The 19766-nt window shown below is 48.8% G+C and overlaps 3 protein-coding genes across 4 annotated transcripts in view; 2 read left to right on the plus strand and 1 right to left on the minus strand.

The window, feature by feature from the left end:
• Nucleotides 1-4167, plus strand: part of hapln1b (hyaluronan and proteoglycan link protein 1b) — a 23275-nt gene extending 19108 nt beyond the window's left edge. For both annotated transcript variants that reach the window (XM_083929478.1, XM_083929479.1), the window contains exons 4-6: nt 958-1156; nt 1442-1744; nt 3084-4167. In XM_083929478.1, coding sequence (XP_083785604.1) covers nt 958-1156; nt 1442-1744; nt 3084-3373 — 792 coding nt within the window. In that variant the 3' untranslated portion in view covers nt 3374-4167. The remainder of the gene's footprint in view (nt 1-957; nt 1157-1441; nt 1745-3083) is intronic.
• The window catches only part of acads (acyl-CoA dehydrogenase short chain), a 358028-nt gene that overhangs the window by 224163 nt on the left and 114099 nt on the right, over nt 1-19766 (plus strand). The window lies entirely within an intron of this gene.
• The window catches only part of vcanb (versican b), a 30579-nt gene continuing 28153 nt past the window's right edge, over nt 17341-19766 (minus strand). The window contains 2 exon segments of the mRNA XM_083929537.1: nt 17341-18632; nt 18720-18902. Of these exon segments, the coding sequence (XP_083785663.1) occupies nt 18397-18632; nt 18720-18902 (419 nt within the window). The 3' untranslated portion in view covers nt 17341-18396.

Here is a 19766-nt window from a genome sequence, read left to right on the forward strand (position 1 = left end):
CTTCTTTTTTCTACGTCCCAACAGGCGCACAGGAAATGACCTCAGAGCCGCCGTAGGTGCTCGTACACGTGAGCACGCTCGTGCTCGTACACGTGCAAACGTGCTTTACTAAAGCCCACCTCTCTCAGACGGGCCGTAAACGGCAAGCTGGCCGCAGTTATGTGTGGAGCGGTTGCACTCACACTGGTCAAACGAACTAGGCTTGACCCGAAAAACCTGTTTTGGGGCGGTGCGGAAGGACAGTGTGAGTGCGCCCTTAATTAGGTGGACTTTGTTACCTTTTATCGGCGCCAGGCTGGCTGCCCCCCGCTGTTTCTAGTCATTATGCTAAGACAAGCTAGCTGGTTACCGTTTTATGTTTAAAAGATATGAAAGTCGTATTAAATCGCATTATTTAACTCTCCACAGGAAAGCAAAAAAAAAAACAAACACCGACACTTTTGCTTCAAACTAGCACAATATCGTCATGTTTTACTGCAAATACGGCTGCTTGGAGCGTAAGAGTGCTAACTGGAAGACGGCTAACGCTAACATTAGAGCTAGCTTGGTTTGAAGTAAAGTACAACGATCGCTCGCACATCTTTTCACTTTTCTCCAAATCTTTTCTCAGGAGAATCTCTGCGCCGATCGAATTTTAAGCCCCAGCGTCGCAGAATTTGAAACTTTAGCTGCAGCTGAAACACTTGAACTTGCGCGGATGTGTCTGCGTCTGCTTCTGCGTTTGTGTCTTTTGACTTTGTATAAAAATGCACTTTGCGAAAAGCTTTGACTTTGGTCTGAAGACACATTCATGCTTCGTCCTTGAACGTTACTTCTGACTGAGTCACATCAGATCGATCCAAAACTGTAAATGATGAAATATCTTTGCCTGTTTCACAGTTTGTTCTCTGTCTTAATCTTTACTCTGTAATTTTAAAGTTTAACGACACAGTCTGACCCTTCTCCATCTCGCTCCAGGTGGACGTCTTCGTTGCCATGGATTATCACAAAAGGAGCTACGGCAGCTTCCACGGGCGTGTCCACCTGCAGGGCTCCTCCCCCATGGACGCCTCTCTGGTCATCACTGAGCTCACCCTGGAGGATTATGGGAGATACAAGTGTGAGGTCATCGACGGGCTGGAAGATGGAACGGTGGTGGTGTCCCTCGACCTGGAAGGTGAGCGAACGTTGAGACGTCATTGTCCCGTAACAGGGCTGCAGAGTAAATTTAGCAGCGAGCGCCCGGGGGAAAGTCAGCAGAGTGTTGTGTAAGCAGAGTGCTCATCAGCGCCGGCTTCATCAGCTCTGAGAGATCAGCCATCACGGGTGCTGCAGAGGAAACCGCCGTGCTTACACAGCGAGACGTGCTCTCAGTCACTTAGTCGAACAGGATTGAGTCCAAACCCCTCAGGACAGATGTGAGTTGTATGCGCGAACTGCAGCTCTTCCCTCTCATCCGCAGGTGTCGTCTTCCCCTACTTCCCCCGCCTGGGTCGCTACAACCTCAACTTCTACGACGCCGAGAGGGCGTGCCGCGACCAGGACGCCATCGTGGCCTCCTTCGACCAGCTGTACGACGCGTGGCGAGGGAAGCTGGACTGGTGCAACGCCGGCTGGCTGAGCGACGGCTCGGTTCAGTATCCCATCACCACCCCGAGGGAACCGTGCGGAGGCAAGAACACGGTGCCCGGCGTCCGCAACTACGGCCTGAGAGACAAAGACAAGAACCACTACGACGTGTTCTGCTTCACAGCCCACTACAAAGGTGAGTGTGTGTGTGTGTGTGTGTGTGTGTGTGTGTGTGTGTGTGTGCGTGTGCGTGTGCGTGTGTGTGTGTGTGTGTGTGTGTGTGTGTGTGTGGAGTGTGTAAAGGTAAATTAAACAACATATAGAACAGTTCAGAATGACATAAAACCACTTATGTTGTAGACATTGATGGCTACGGAAGCCCTAAAGGGTCAAACAGTACATACATACATTCATTTCTTTTATCTCGTTATCACGGGACAATAGAAGAAATCAAATGCATGTGACCCTTTTGGGCTTCCGTAGCTATCTACTCTCATATCTAACAATGTAATGTTCGATTGAAATGCTAATTTTGAATATGTAAATATAAGATAAAACAATTATAATAACAATAAGCAAAATGATCCTAGCACTGCAGACAAACAAAAACAAAACATGAACATGAATTTTACATTTTACAAACATTTATTTACATATTTGAAAAGAAGTTTACGTTATTTAATCTAACAGGCTCCAGTCAGAACAACTACACTCTAGTTCTTTAGAAATATTCTTTGTGGAGGATTTTTGTTCCTAAAACGGTTTAAATTGGAATCTGTGCATCAAGATATATGAGGGCGCCCTCCCACTGTGCGTGCGTCCCGTGCCCCGTGCTTTAGGGTCCTTGTCCCCCCCTCCAGGCCCGTTTGTACTCACACTACCTGGGCCTCGGAGAATGCTTCTTGCTGCCTATACGTCATCACGCCGTAACACGTCACACGCATTGATGACGTCATGGCGATGCGTGGCTTTGTTTCCAGATCTTTCCGTAGACCTCAGAGTTTTTGTGCGTCTTGTCGACTGTTTTTGAATCTTTTCATCGATCAAATCTGCAGTAAACACTCCACCTCCGCATCACACCAACGTGAACCTTTCACCGCCATTGTTTGAAATGTCCGCGCATGGTCCCTCCTTCTTTTTTCTACGTCCCAACAGGCGCACAGGAAATGACCTCAGAGCCGCCGTAGGCCTCGTGCTCGTACACGTGCGCACGCTCGTGCTCGTACACGTGCAAACGTGCTTTACTAAAGCCCACCTCTCCCAAACGGGCCGTGGACGGCAAGCGTGCCGCTCCTAGACGTGGTACGGTTGCACTCACACTGGTCAAAGGAACCAGACTTTAGCCGTGACACCTGCTGGGGCACGGTACGGAGGCACAGTGGGAGTGCGCCCTTAGATTACACCTGCTTCATCAGGCTACACAACGCCTCTCAGCTGTGGTATAATCCCAATACACCAGAGCCTGAACGCAGAAGTGTGTGCATCCCAAACCTGTTTCATCTCTTTACGTCCCTTCGTCTTTTTCTCGCCAACAGGTCGCTTCTACTACCTGATCCACCCCTCCAAGTTAACGTACGACGAGGCGGTCGGCGCCTGCCAGAAAGACGGCGCGCAAATCGCCAAGGTCGGCCAGATGTACGCCGCCTGGAAGCTGCTGGGCTACGACCGCTGCGACGCCGGTTGGTTGGCCGACGGCAGCGTCCGTTACCCCATCGCCCACCCGCGCCGCCGCTGCAGCCCCACGGAGGCCGCCGTCAGGTTCAACGGCTTCCCCGACAAGAAGCACAAGCTGTACGGCGTGTACTGCTTCAAGGGCCACAACTGAGCCACGACACACACACACGCACACACACACCCACACACACACACACGTACACACACACACACAGACACAGAGACAGAGGACGTGTGGACACATTCAAACTGTGACGCTTTACTTCATGGAAACCTTCAGACGTGTTGTTGCTTTGTGAGCGGATCCTCTCCGAGGGAAAGTTTACACATATTTAAGGTTCTTATTATTTAATCAAAGCCTTTAACGCCATTCAACGGACGTCACGGAAACACCGAGGACGCGGCCAAACAGCTCGGACGGATACTTCCGGCACTTATTCTCGTTTTGTCCGAGACCTGGAGGAAGAACACCAACGCCGTGAACGCCATGAAGCACAGCTGGACGAGAGGAAAGCTCAAACACACGCACAACTCACATCGATGTCGGCCGCCCGCACGTCACCAGGTGCTACAGCTGGTACTTTGTACTTCATCACACCGTCCAGTATTTTATGTTTTTGTACGAACGTGTTTGGACCAAACATCGCCACGAGGAGGGAAAGAAGTCCAACGTTTATGTTTTTCTATAGTAGGATGTTATTATCTAGAACTGTAACTTCTGTTTATGCCTATTTTTTTGATGTACTGTAGAAATATTTACATTATTATTATTATTCTTTTGTCTTATCGGCCGAACTCTCCGAGTCTCTTTGGTTTACATGAACAAAACGTCCACGATACTGAATTTTGCACTGAACACGTAGAAGGCGCCCGAGGAGCGGAGGCGCCCCGCAGCTATGGCAGGCTGACTGTGCCACAATGTGCGCGGGACTTTACGCGTCCTGGAAGGCGTCCTGGAAGGCGTCCTGGAACGCGTCCTGGAAGGCGTCCTGGAACTTGCCTGGCACGCATCCTGGAACGCCTCCTGGAACGCCTCCTGGAAGGCGTCCTGGAAGGCGTCCTGGAAGGCGTCCTGGAAGGCGTCCTGGAAGGCGTCCTGGAAGGCGTCCTGGAAGGCGTCCCGGAAGGCGTCCTGGAACGCGTCCTGGAAGGCGTCCTGGAAGGCGTCCTGGAAGGCGTCCTGGAACGCATCCTGGAAGGCGTCCTGGAAGGCGTCATGGAACGCATCCTGGAAAGCGTCCTGGAAGGCGTCCTGGAAGGCGTCCTGGAAGGCGTCATGGAACGCGTCATGGAACGCGTCCTGGAACGCGTCCTGGAAGGCGTCCTGGATAGCGTCCTGGAACGCCTCCTGGAACGCGTCCTGGAACGCGTCCTGGAACGCGTCATGGAGCGCGTCCTGGAACACGTCCTGGAACGCGTCCTGGAACGCGTCATGGAGCGCGTCCTGGAACACGCCCTGGAAGGCGTCCTGGAACGCGTCCTGGAACGTGTCCTGGAACGTGTCCTGGAACGCGTCCTGGAAGGCGTCCTGTAAGGCGTCCTGTAAGGCGTCCTGGAACGCGTCATGGAACGCGTCATGGAACGCGTCATGGAACGCGTCCTGACCGACTTAACGCGTCCCGGAAGTCCCGCGCGAATCGTGGCACAGTCGGCCGGCCATACGCAGCAGCAGAACACGCCCGGCACGATCAGACGCAGAGTCGCTCTCTGTGGCTCCATCTCCACGTTTGGCTTCAGAGCATGACGCAGCTTCTACCGGCGCATCGCAGCCGTCAGCGCAGGTCGACGTATCCGTGCAGCGCCTCCATAAACTGCTATTTTTGATACAAATGCTGTAGTTTCTTAAAGCGAGCGAGCCGAGCAGAGGCGAGCGCCGTCCGTGACCTCCACCCTCTCCACGGGGGTCAACATGAATGTGTCCCACGGGATTCATGACGCAAACGATCAAAAGCTGGTTTTCTGGTAATTCAATAAATCAATTGAATAATCATCCTGTGTGAAAAGTACTTTGTCATTTGACCGAGGACGGGCTCGGCGAGCGGCGACCCGGGCGCCGGTGGGGGCCGGCGAGAGTGTGATATGTATTAATATTCTTTTTCCCCACGAAAGGAAACAAGACGAACTAAATATAAGAAGTGAACTTAAAGCGAACAATAAAGACTCAGAAGAGAATAAGAATAAAAACTCGTCTTTCCCCTTTTTTCTCCTCCGTGTTTATGGTTGAGTCTCCAGGTTCTCATGGTCTCAGCAGATCCGTCTGAACTCTGTTTAAAGATCTTTGTGAAGGGGTGAAAATCCTGGTTTCTGATTGGATAAACCGTCTGTCTGTCATCAACACATGGGCCATATCAACCAATCAGATGACTGAAGCGTGTGACGTGCTAACAGCGTGGAGGCAAAGCTCAGAAGAACATGTGTTAAAGTGTCCTCTAGGAGCATAAACGTGTGTTAAAGTGTCCTCTAGGAGCATAAACGTGTGTTAAAGTGTCCTCTAGGAGCATAAACATGTGTTAAAGTGTCCTCTAGGAGCATAAACAAGTGCTAAAGTGTCCTCTAGGAGCCCAAACGTGTGTCAAAGTGTCCTCTAGGAGCATAAACATGTGTTAAAGTGTCCTCTAGGAGCATAAACATGTGTTAAAGTGTCCTCTAGGAGCATAAACAAGTGCTAAAGTATCCTCTAGGAGCCCAAACGTGTGTCAAAGTGTCCTCTAGGAGCATAAACGTGTGTTTAAGTGTCCTCTAGGAGCATAAACGTGTGCTAAAGTGTCCTCTAGGAGCATAAACGTGTGCTAAAGTGTCCTCTAGGAGCATAAACGTGTGTTAAAGTGTCCTCTAGGAGCATAAACATGTGTTAAAGTGTCCTCTAGGAGCATAAACGTGTGTTAAAGTGTCCTTTAGGAGCATAAACGTATGTTAAAGTGTCCTCTAGGAGCATAAACGTGTGTTAAAGTGTCCTCTAGGAGCATAAACGTGTGCTAAAGTGTCCTCTAGGAGCCTAAACGTGTGCTAAAGTGTCCTCTAGGAGCCAAAGGCCCAATTTCAGGAGCAGCGGTAAACATCTGTGACGTGGTGAAGTCGTCTCTGCATCTCAAACGTGAGAAAACAGCATCGGTCCCCTGAGGCTTTTGCAGGAAACTCTTTTCACCTGAACCACAGTCACGTACGGAGAGCTGAGGTCACAGATGGGACGCAGCCAGACTCTGAGGGAGCACGGCCCTCCTGGCGCCCCGGCCGCTGTCTCAGCTCTCTGGGGAGACTCTGAACCGAGCCGGGCCTGCAGCCAACCTGCACCAGCCTGCTGAATGAGACAGAAACACAATACGGGCAAAAACACCACTGAGGGCTTCTTCCATGTACGGGTGTCAGAGAGCAAACGGGCGCGGTCCCAGCTGGCCCCGGCGCCGCTTTATGTCATCCACTTGGGCCCTGGTGTAGAGTTAGCTTTGCTTGGCTCCAGCTTTGACACTGAACACTGAGCTGCAGTTCAAATAAGCCTCTGCAGTGATCGGACACTGCTGTTCTACAGAGCAACAGATGTGAAGTCTGCTGCAAGACTGCAAAACTAAAAAGATTTGTTCCTTACGATCACGTCTTGTCACCAGTTTGCAAACAATGTCAGGTGTCAGTGTGTCAAGGGGACGGTCTGACGGTCTGACGGTCTGACGTGTGCAGCCTCACTTAAAGTCGCAGCTCTGAACCAGAGATTTGGGGAAACTCTTGCTGGACTCGTTGCCTGGCGACCGACGCTAACTTGAGATCAAAACATCAGCCCCAGAAATGAACTTGGACGTGGAACTTCAAATCAACGGAGCAGAATAATCAGAGATAATAACATCTGCTCTGTTGCCGAGCGATAGACTTTATCGTCTGTAAACAGACTTTTGGGCCAAAGGAGCCGCGTCGTTAGGAGCCAGAGGCTAAACGAGCTACATGTGACCACAGACTCCCATCACCGGGTAGGAACGATGCAAGGTCACGAGCAGGTTGGTAAGATATCGCGTGAACAGTTCTGTATCTTCCACAACAGTGAGCGGAAGTCGACCGCAACGGCACCAAAACTACTGTTAAGTGACGTGTTTGAGGCGACAAAAGGTGACGTTAGCGTTCGGCACGAAAACCACTCGGTTAGGACTAGAAGAGAAGTTGTGACACAGCGACAGGAAAACGAACCCCATTCACCCCCCAGGGCTGTGTTCAGGGACCGGTCCACCACCTCAACCCGCCTCTTAAAGCAGAGATTCACCATCTTATCCGCCTGTGTTTCCTCAGGAGGGGGTCTGGAGTCTCCCTTAGAGAGAGGGGGAGAAGTTCAGCATCCGTGAGGAACTCGGAGTAGAGCCGCTGCTCCTTTGCGTTGAAAGGAGCCAGTTGAGGTGGTTCAGGATCATCTGGTAAGGATGAACCCTGGGCGCCTCCCTAGGGAGGTGTTCCAGGCACGTCCAGCTGGGAGGAGGCCTCGGGGAAGACCCAGGACCAGGTGGAGAGATTAGATCTCCACACTGGCCTGGGAACGCCTCAGGATCCCCCAGTTAGAGCTGGTTAATGTGGCCCAGGAAAGGGAAGTTTGGGGTCCCTGCTGGAGCTGCTGCCCCTGAGACCTGATCCAGGATCAGAGGCTGAAGATGAGATGAGATGAGATGCATGACCGTATAGAGCAGGGATGGGCACTTCCTGTCCTGGAGAGCCACTGTCCTGCATGTTACAGGTTCCTCCCTACCCTAACACACCTGAGTCTAACACACCTGAGTCTGACACACCTGAGTCTGACACACCTGAGTCTGACACACCTGAGTCTGACACACCTGAGTCTGACACACCTGAGTCTGACACACCTGAGTCTGACACACCTGAGTCTAACACACCTGAGTCTGACACACCTGAGTCTGACACACCTGAGTCTGACACACCTGAGTCTGACACACCTGAGTCTGACACACCTGAGTCTGACACACCTGAGTCTAACACACCTGAGTCTAACACACCTGAGTCTGACACACCTGAGTCTGACACACCTGAGTCTGACACACCTGAGTCTAACACACCTGAGTCTAACACACCTGAGTCTGACACACCTGAGTCTAACACACCTGAGTCTAACACACCTGAGTCTAACACACCTGAGTCCAACATTAATCAAACTGTGACGAGCATCAGCTGCTTGATAACGAGCAGATCATCAGACTCAGGTGTGTGTCAGACTCAGGTGTGTGTCAGACTCAGGTGTGTTAGACTCAGGTGTGTGTCAGACTCAGGTGTGTTAGACTCAGGTGTGTTAGACTCAGGTGTGTGTCAGACTCAGGTGTGTTAGACTCAGGTGTGTTGGAGCAGAGAGGAACCTAAAACATGCAGGACAGTGGCTCCAGGAGCAGGAACCGCCCAGCCCTGGTCTAGTGAGACCGTCGACTGAGCCAGCAGCTTTCAACGACCCATTTTTACGTTTGTTGCTAGGCGGCGACCTCTAGTGGCCATAATAATTATCACAGGAGCAAAGAGGAAGTCGTAGAAATGCCTCAGACTCTGCGTGAGGAGCGAGGTCCGGGCGGTGCACGGGTCAAACAAACACAGGACTTATGTCGGTGTCTGCCTAGAACCTAGAGTCAACGTGGACTTTTTCAAAGCTAACCAGCACTGTTAGACGTAAATATGTGACGTAGGTACGACTCATTTAGGCCAATCCATGATCTTTCCCGAAACAGAGTAGTTTAGTCGCCTAAACGTCAGCGGTTCAGGCTCACGACGTGTTGAATCGAACCGAACTGGATCATTTATGTGGTTTGGTGGATTCATCCGTCGCTCAGGTTCGAGGTCCGGCTTCACATTCATCGTACAAACATGGAGCATGTGGAGCTTCTCGTCCAACTCCGAGAGATTAAACGTATTTCTCAAATTGTCAAACGGCTCCGTAAAAGGGTTTAAAGTTCATCACGCGTGTCGTCTCGCCGCGGTGAGAACTGCAGCGCTGCAGAGAAACCGTGAGGACCCGAGGACCCGAGGACAGGAGGACGATGAACCCAGGACTCTGCCTCGGCCTCGTTCACCCGTCACCTCACACACATCAGCAGAAATCCCAGTCAGCAGGGTTGGGGTGCAGCGGGCCTCAGGAGTGCCAGGTGGAGTTCCCGGGTGATGCAGTAATGTTTCCAAAGGGCGGGGCGCCGCCTGAACACACACACACACGTTTCCCCTCACAGAACACGGAGGCCATTCATGGAGCGGCCTTCAGCTGCGGCTGTGACTGAAGCGCTGTTCCAGGAGCTGCAGTGACGACACGGCGGTGACGTCTTTCTGGGTTTGAGAGGTGGGAAAACACAGGTGTCGGTGTTCAAGACCGGGACTGATGATACGCTCGGAGCGTCCTTCAGCAGCATTAGAAAGGTGGAAATACGGGGTTCGCACAAGTTTGTGAACAAAATCACTTTACTTCAAATGTTAATTATTGTGAATTAAAGGTTGAATCTGTCAAATCTTTATTAAAAGTTATATTTTTAAATAATAATCAGAATGAAAGTAAAAACTATATTTAGTCTGAATGAATATTGTAAATGTTGGACTTCCTGTCCCGTTGTGTTTCCTTGGTATAGAGTGGAATTAAATCCCAGCGACTCTTAGAGACGTGAAACGCTCTCGTTCATCCAGAGCTCGTCTGCAGAGATGGTTCCTGGTGCTCAGCTCTGTCCGCACCAACACCTGATGACAGCTTCCTGTCCTCGGTCCGTCTGTGCTGAACCTGCAGCCATCTTCTCTTTTTACTGCATGTTGTCTTATTGTGCTCTTGTTGTTGTTGTGTTGCATGCATTCTGTATTTGTGCTTCTGCTTTGCATGCTGTGGTGACACACAGAGACACACACAGACACACACAGACCACAAAAGACACAAAACATCCACAAAAAGACACAAAACGACCACAAAAAGACACAAAAAGAAACAAAACAACCACAAAAAGACACAAAACGACCACAAAAAGTCACAAAACGACACAAAACGACCACAAAAAGACACAAAAAGTCACGAAACGACACAAAACGACCACAAAAAGACACCAAACGACCACAAAAAGACATAAAACGACACAAAAAGACACAGAAAGACACAAAAAGACACAAAACAACCACAAAAAGACACAAAAAGATACGAAAAGACACAAAAAGACAGACAGACACAGACACACTGCGTGCTGTCTTATTGTGCTCTTGTTGTTATTGTATTGCATGCATTCTGTATTTGTGCTTCTGCTTTGCATGCTGTGGTGACACACAGAGACACACACAGACACACACAGACCACAAAAAGACACAAAAAGAAACAAAAAACCACAAAAAGACACAAAACGACCACAAACAGTCACGAAAAGACACAAAACGACACAAAAGACCACAAAAAGTCACAAAACGACCACAAAAAGTCACAAAACGACACAAAACGACCACAAAACGACACAAAACGACCACAAACAGTCACGAAAAGACACAAAACGACACAAAAGACCACAAAACGACACAAAAGACCACAAAAAGTCACAAAACGACCACAAACAGTCACGAAAAGACACAAAACGACACAAAAGACCACAAAACGACACAAAACGACCACAAACAGTCACGAAAAGACACAAAACGACACAAAAGACCACAAAACGACACAAAAGACCACAAAAAGTCACAAAACGACCACAAACAGTCACGAAAAGACACAAAACGACACAAAAGACCACAAAACGACACAAAACGACCACAAACAGTCACGAAAAGACACAAAACGACACAAAAGACCACAAAACGACACAAAAGACCACAAAAAGATACAAAACGACCACAAAACGACACAAAAGACCACAAAAAGATACAAAACGACCACAAAACGACACAAAAGACCACAAAAAGTCACAAAACGACCACAAAAAGATAGACAGACACAGACATACTGCGTGCTGTCTTATTGTGCTCTTGTTGTTGTTGTGTTGCGTGCATTCTGTAGTTGTGCGTCTGCTCTGCGTGCTGTGGTGACACACACAGACCACAAAACGACACAAAAAGTCACAAAACGACCATAAAGACACAAAAAGACACAAAAAGATACAAAACGACACAAAAAAACACAAAACGACACAAAAAGACAGACAAAGACACACTGCGTGCGTCTTATTGTGCTCTTGTTGTTATTGTGTTGCGTGTGTTCTGTATTTGTGCGTCTGCTCTGCGTGCTGTATTGACACACACAGACACACACAGACACACTGCGTGCTGTGATGTGTGTTGCCTCTTGAATGATGTTTTCTAAATCGATGCTGTTTCGTCACGTTTGTTAACTGCTGTGCGTGTTTTGCAGATCGCCCTGGCTCCTAACTTTGTAACTGTGTAATTTAATCTAATTTTCTCTGTATTCTGTGTCCTGTTGTGTGTTTAGGGCGACTTTAACGTCTGTGCAGGGACGACAGATGAAAAACAGCCTCTTCTACAGTAACTTCATTAATGTGCACCGTCGCTGTTTATTTTAAATAAACTACTCTCATGTTTCAGAATGTGCAAATATTAGAGATGAACTGACGACCTCCTGCAGATATAGTCCTCCTTCTCATGTTAAAATGTTCTATTTATGAGGCTGCAATAGTATTTTTGTAGCACACTAATCTGTAAACACACACATATTTCATATAACAGGCTTTAAAGTTGTTGTTGACGTGTTTCCCCTGAAGCAGACTCATTTACACTCTGTGTGTTTTTGTCTCTTGTTCATCAGCTGATCACAAACTCCACAGGCGAATAAAGACTCAGGAAGTTTCCTCTTTGTGCTAAATATTAATATTAATATTAATATTAATATTAATAACACCTGAAGCTTCAGGGACTTAAACCGAGCAGCACAGCGGTGACACCTGGTGGTTCACACATGTCACAGCAGTCTGGAGCCAGAGAACCTGCAGCAGCTCACTGAAGTATCTGAGCTTTAATCTCACGAGTGCAATAAAAGATGAAGGTGAAGGTGAACGGCTCCTGCTCTTGTGTTGATGTTAAAGTACAGTTCAGCTGGAGCCCACAGACACAGACACAGACAGGAAGTCACGTCGCTGAGCTGAAAATGGACTTATTGAGCTAAAGCGGTGTAAATGAACCCCCTCAGAGACGACAGAGTGTGTGAGGAGACTTCCTGTTGTTGCACAAACACAAAACAAACACAGACACCAGGAAGGAGAAAGAAGCAACGGTGACAGACACACAAGCTCGTTTTTTTAAGTCTTTATTGAATAAAACAACTGAAGAGTGACGGGGAAACAGGTTAAACCCTCCTGCAGCACAGACACACACGACATCTGAGGCAGGGTTTCATACATTTGTTCATATTTACAATCGCTACGAAACACGACGGCCGTTTCCTTCACTTCCTGCAGAAGTTCCTCCGTTTTCGAGCCTCGTAAGTTTGAAGTAAGTGTTCGTTTGGACGTCGTTCTCTCGACCTTTCGTTTTCATTTCTGTGTGTGGGTGTGTTTGCACACGGCCCTGCAGCCTCACGCCCTTTTTTGGGGGATTGTCGGAGTCGTTTACTCATGCAAATGAGGATCCACTAGCACGGGAGTTTGACTTTTAAGTGCAAATTTAAGCAAAAGAGACACTGAAACCAGGAAGGACGCTTAGTTTGAACTCAAATGGAGAAAGAAGCAACGGTGACAGACACACAAGCTCGTTTTTTTAGCCTTTATTGAATAAAACAACTGAAGAGTGACGGGGAAACAGGTTAAACCCTCCTGCAGCACAGACACACTCGACATCTGAGGCAGGTTTCATACATTTGTTCATATTTACAATCGCTGCAAAACACGACGGCCGTTTCCTTCACTTCCTGCACAAGTTCCTCCGTTTTCGAGCTGTGTGAGTTTGAAGTAAGTGTTCGTTTGGACGTCGTTCTCTCGACTTTCCTTTCTCATTTGTGTGTGTGGGTGTTTTGCACACGGCCCTGCAGCCTCACGCCCTTTTTTGGGGGATTGTCGGAGTCGTTTACTCATGCAAATTAGGACTTTTCAGCAGTGTAAGAACAGATTTAAGCAAAAGAAACACAGAAACCAGGATGGGCACTTAGTTTGAACTCAAATGGAGAAAGTAAGAAACGACGGTTACAGAAAAACGAGCTCTCGTGCCACAGATGCAGGGAACGCCACGAACGACGTGAAGGGAAGAACATTCAAAAGGCATGAACACACAGATAAGAACAATATATCAAGGATGCATGAAGAGGAGACGCTCAAACGCACACGTAACCAAACCCGCCGCACGTTCTCCACGTCCCCTTCTCACTGCACAGAGTCCAGATCTGCAGCCAGAGCAGCGTCTGCAGTCGCTCCGGCTCAAACTCAACTCAAAGCTCGTGCACGAGTTGAGTTTGAGTCACGGCGCCTTAAAAACAACAAAAGCTGCGAACACACGACACGGTCCGATGTGTCTACAGCGAGGGAAGAAGTCGTCCTCCGCAGAACCTCTGCAGCTCCAACGACCTTTGTTTCACGTCACAGTCCATTCAGAGTTTAAAGAATACAATAAGTTAAGATCATATGGCTTCGTATAGTTTCTATATTATATATCCTATGATTAAAGGCACACGCGCATCCGTGATCATCCAACACTGTCGCCTGACATGACACGTTCCCCGACGACCAAACGGCATCTACCTCACTTTAAAGGTCGGCTCCAGACGCGTTAAAGTGTGATCCTGGTGTAAAATCGTCCTCCAGGGTCTTTTTCTGCACTTTAACCATCAAATAATCCATAGAGAAAGTTTTTTAACGTAGAAATCCAGGAGAGATGCTAACAGCCGGACGTGGCTAACAGTGGTTAGCTCGGGGCAGCACGGTGAAGGCATTCAAAGGTCTTTTTTAACCACTAATGCTGCTGAAAATAACAGCAAACCTCTGCAGCAGCATGAGAAGAGTCCCTACACACACAACAAAGCACCAATGGGCTCCTTCCACTGTAATGGACTTTACTATGAGAGGAGCTGGTACAGGGGCCAGTAGGTAAGTCTTTAAAACACTCTTTAATAAACTCTGGCTTCACTAACTACGCTGTTGCTGCTTTGTTGTGTGTGTAGGGACTCTTCTCATGCTGCTGCAGAGGTTTGCTGTTATTTTCAGCAGCATTAGTGGTTAAAAAAGACCTTTGAATGCCTTCAACGTGCTGCCCCGAGCTAATCACTGTTAGCCACTCCTGGATTTCTCCGTTTAAAAGTTGTCTCCATGGATTATTTGCAAAGAACTTAACACTGCCTTTCGTTTGTGGTTTTGTTCTCACACTCGAGGGCACTTTTACTCATATTTGAGTGCTGACATCTTTTTACAGAAGCTAAATGCATTTTCTTCAATTATACAGTTGCATAATATTAAAGGTATTTACTTTTAATAATATTTTTAGCATTCATAATATTCTTTTAAATATTTATTTTCATCATTTTACAAAGCTATATGGTCTTTTAAGTTAAATAAACACGACCTGAAGAAGGCTTGTCTTTTGTTCAAGATGATTTTTGGACTTTTTTTTTAGCCTTTATTGAATAAAACAACTGAAGAGTGACGGGGAAACAGGTTAAACCCTCCTGCAGCACAGACGCACACGACATCTGAGGCAGGTTTCATACATTTGTTCATATTTACAATCGCTGCGAAACACGACGGCTGTTTCCTTCACTTCCTGCAGGAGTTCCTCCGTTTTGGAGCCTTGTAAGTTTGAAGTAAGTGTTCGTTTGGACGTCGTTCTCTCGACTCTTCTTTCTCATTTGTGTGTGTGGGCGTTTTGCACACGGCCCTGCAGCCTCACGCCCTTTTTGGGGGGATTGTCGGAGTCGTTTACTCATGCAAATGAGGGTCCCCTAGCACGCGAGTTCAACTTTTCAGCAGTGTAAGAGCAAATTTAAGCAAAAACTGAGGCAGATCTTGGTGAACGTTATTATCAGAGAACGCACTTTAGTTGCGTGTGGATCTAACTTTCAGGAGACAGTGTTGGATAATCTCCTCTTCAGCTCCGTGTGCCACTCTTTATAAACTCCTCTCTTCCTTCTCAGCTAAAATATTTTGTACAAAAATCAACACTCGGGGAAAACAGCCGGTAAAACGGGTCATGACCAAAGCAGCAGCAGCGACAGAGAGGAAGTGGACAGAGTGGGAAACGTGTGATAATAATTTAAAGTGATCAAAACTACGACGAGCTCTGGATACAAAGAAACCACGGCTGTGTCAGGGAGGGTTTGAAGGTGAGACGTGTGTGTGTGTCCAGAGGTAAAGGCCCCCTGTGGAGTTTGAACGTACGCCCCGTTCACACCGCAGCGCTCGCACCTGAACCCCTCAGAGTATTTGATCAGATGTGCCTCTCGTTAACACGGCGACAGCGTGTTTTGGGCTTAAAGACACACGTTTGAGTCCCCGTGTGCACGCAGATTTCCCCCCAAAGACGCTCGTCTACACGTGGGATAACAAGCGAGAACGCGACGCCACTTTTGCGCCTCCTGTCCGGATCGTCTGTGTCTTAACGAGCTCCTTCAAACTCCACAGGGAACCTTTCCAACAGCGTGTTCACTGATGCGTTCAGATCCTCAGGAGACACGAGCCTCATTTCCACTGCACGGTTCAGCGTTTTCACCGCCCCGGCCGAAGGTCCGAACTCCTGCAGACCACCGAACCGCCGCCAGCACCACACGGGGCGTCCCGCAGAAACTACTCGACTTTCTAAAGCCCAGTTCAGACCGAAGATTCGGCACAAGACGAAACCGTTTTAGAGAGTTGCGGCAGTGTGAACCGACCCGTCTCGTCTCCACTCAAACCGTCTGATGGCGTCTCCTGCAGCTGGTGCAATAGCGTGCTACATGTCGCCTGTTCCAACAGCCAATCAGCTCGTAGAAGAGTCCACGGGTCGAGTCCCTGTCCCTACAAACTGTCAGCTGGTTGAAATGGCAAAGAGAGCAGGCGCCGTTATTGAGAACAGAGACGTGAGTTTCATCACTGCTGGAGACGCAGCTGAAGCCACTGTCTCACCGTCTCTGTCCTCATTTATTTTTAAGGATACTGAAAATTAAATCCAGCTACGGAAAAAGGCCTGAAAAGTCAAAACGATGTCGAGTTTCTAGGAAGAAACCAAACATTTGAGCGGGGGTGCAGTTAAAAGACACCCCCCTGTGTCCGTCCTGATCAGTCTGGAGACGTTTGAGCAGTTTGAACCAATCAGCGTTGGTTTCTTTGGTGGATTGAAGTGAAACAGAAGAGACTGTTGAGTGTCAACAACATGGAGGCTTCCACGGATGAGATGAGCAGCTATGGAAATTGGGCCTAGAGGGCACTATAACACACGTTTTGGCTCCTAGAGGACACTTTAACACACGTTTAGGCTCCTAGAGGACACTTTAGCACACGTTTATGCTCCTAGAGGACACTTTAACACATGTTTATGCTCTTAGAGGACACTTTAACACACGTTTATGCTCCTAGAGGACACTTTAGCACACGTTTATGCTCCTAGAGGACACTTTAACACACGTTTATGCTCCTAGAGGACACTTTAGCACACGTTTATGCTCCTAGAGGACACTTTAGCACACGTTTATGCTCCTAGAGGACACTTTAGCACATGTTTTGGCTCCTAGAGGACACTTTAACACACGTTTATGCTCCTAGAGGACACTTTAACACACGTTTATGCTCCTAGAGGACACTTTAGCACACGTTTATGCTCCTAGAGGACACTTTAGCACACGTTTATGCTCCTAGAGGACACTTTAACACACGTTTATGCTCCTAGAGGACACTTTAACACACGTTTATGCTCCTAGAGGACACTTTAACACACGTTTATGCTCCTAGAGGACACTTTAACACACGTTTATGCTCCTGGAGGACACTTTAACACATGTTTATGCTCCTAGAGGACACTTTAGCACACGTTTATGCTCCTAGAGGACACTTTAACACACGTTTATGCTCCTAGAGGACACTTTAACACACATTTTGGCTCCTAGAGGACACTTTAAACCACGTTTAGGCTCCTAGAGGACACTTTAAACCACGTTTAGGCTCCTAGAGGACACTTTAGCACACGTTTATGCTCCTAGAGGACACTTTAACACACGTTTATGCTCCTAGAGGACACTTTAGCACACGTTTAGGCTCCTAGAGGACACTTTAACACATGTTTAGGCTCCTAGAGGACACTTTAACACACGTTAAGGCTCCTGTTTTCGTGGCAGATTGATGTGAAACAGAAGAGACTGAGTGTAAACAACATGGAGGCTTCCACGGATGAGATGAGCAGCTATGGAGCGAGCCGCTCACTAACTCTTTGTTCTCTGGATTAATTCACGTTAAACACAAAGGGAAAATCTCCTTTACCCACATGTTGTTTCCTTTCTGAGCTTTGCCTCCACGCTGTTAGCACGTCACACGCTGTTAGCACGTCACACGCTTCACTCATCTGATTGGTTGGTTTGGCCCGTATGTTGGTGACAGACAGATGGTTTATCCAATCAGAAACCAGGATTTTCACCCCTTCACAAAGATCTTTGAACCAGAGTTCAGATGGATCTGCTGAGACCAGGAGAACCTGGAGACTCAATCATCCGGAGGAGTCGGGTTAGTTAAAAGAGGGATTTGATTGGGCCACTAAAAAGTGGGCGGGACAGAATGGTGAGCGTTACTTCGCCACTGCTGCTTGGTGTGTTTTTGGCGTAATTGAGCATCCGCAAGTGACGAGTTTGGATGAGAACGGGTCGGTACACAGGTTGCGGATGAAAGCCGCCGACAGTGAAAGGAAAATATCTGCAGGAGGAAACAAGATGGAGGACAGCACCCGGGACCGACAGCGGAGCAGAACCCTGCAGTGGAAATGAGGCGACGGCGTGGAGCTGACGACTCTCCGATGATGCATTCAGAGGACCGCACGGTGAAGACGTTACGGCGCCACCCTTTGTATAATGAGGCTGCGAAACTTTACAAATGAAACTACCTTCTCACGAGTGTTACGGTTCGAATCCTGGAGGGTTTGTTCGGGGACCGCGTTCTGGTGAAAACACGCCCCTCGTCCTTTAGAGAGCCATAGATAGACAGTCCAGTGCGTCTCTCTGTCTATCCATGCCTCCGGGTCGACGCAGGCAGCCCGCTGTGTTTGGCCGCCGGCGCCAAGCTAACCTTACAGACCCGCGAACCCCAATCAGTGTCTCATCGGGTCCTCGGCGTGCGTTTGCTGCTGTTGCCTCTTCTCCCGCTGGAACGGGCCCCAGAGGCTCTGAAAGATGTTGTAACTGTACTGCTGCTGCTCTTGGCTCTCGCCGTGTTTCTGCTGACTCTTGACGGTGCGGTGGACGTGGTCGTTATGGTGCCGGGTTTGTTGCTCGCCGCTCTGGTGGTTGCGGCGCCGCAGAGGGAACGCCTTGTGGTAGGTGGCGGCTGAGAGAACGGATGGAAAAGAAGCGTTAGAGGTGAAAACACTTCTGAATGTCGAGCAAACTCGTGGAAGGAAGTTCGAACACTCACGGCTCGTGCAGGTGACTTTGGGCGTGTCCCAGTGGCCGTTGGCGCGGCAGCGTATGGTGGGGGCGTGTCTCTGGATGAAGCCCTGTTTACAGTGGTAGCGCAGCAGGGTGTTGATCTCGTAGCGAGGCTTCAAGGCCCCGAACATGCGAGAGTCCTTCACCACAGGGGGCTGCCCACAGGAGACTGAAGGAGAACACAGAGTTACATTTAATAGTTATTGAGTTTGGCGAGAACACGTCCTGTGATTGGATATGTGGACATGAGGACGTGCACCAGTGGAACCGGGGGAACTACAACTTCCATGTCGGTCATGTGATGCCAGGGGGTCCTAAAGAACCTTTTCATTGACATACATGGAGAAAGAGACGTCTGTGAATCAATAAATCTATTTTTTTAAGCGCCATAACCCCCAAGAGAATTTGATCCGTTTTGTCCAATAACATTTAAAAAGTCCAGAAGAGAAACGATTAAAACACTTCGGGCGCCCTCCCACTGTGCCTCCGTCCCGTGCCCCGTGCTTTAGGGTCCTTGTCCCCCCCTCCAGGCCCGTTTGTACTCACACTACCTGGGCCTCGGAGAATGCTTCTTGCTGCCTATACGTCATCACGCCGTAACACGTCACACGCATTGATGACGTCATGGCGATGCGTGGCTTTGTTTCCAGATCTTTCCGTAGACCTCGGAGTTTTTGTGCGTCTTGTCGACTGTTTTTGAATCTTTTCATCGACCAAATCTGCAGTAAACACTCCACCTCCGCATCACACCAACGTGAACCTTTCACCGCCATTGTTTGAAATGTCCGCGCATGGTCCCTCCTTCTTTTTTCTACGTCCCAACAGGCGCACAGGAAATGACCTCAGAACCGCCGTAGGCCTCGTGCTCGTACACGTGCGCACGCTCGTGCTCGTACACGTGCGCACGCTCGTGCTCGTACACGTGCAAACGTGCTTTACTAAAGCCCACCTCTCCCAAACGGGCCGTGGACGGCAAGCGTGCCGCTCCTAGACGTGGTACGGTTGCACTCACACTGGTCAAAGGAACCAGACT

Source organism: Echiichthys vipera, assembly GCF_963691815.1.
Source record: "Echiichthys vipera genome assembly, chromosome: 16".
In the NCBI taxonomy this organism is placed as follows: domain Eukaryota; kingdom Metazoa; phylum Chordata; class Actinopteri; order Perciformes; family Trachinidae; genus Echiichthys; species Echiichthys vipera.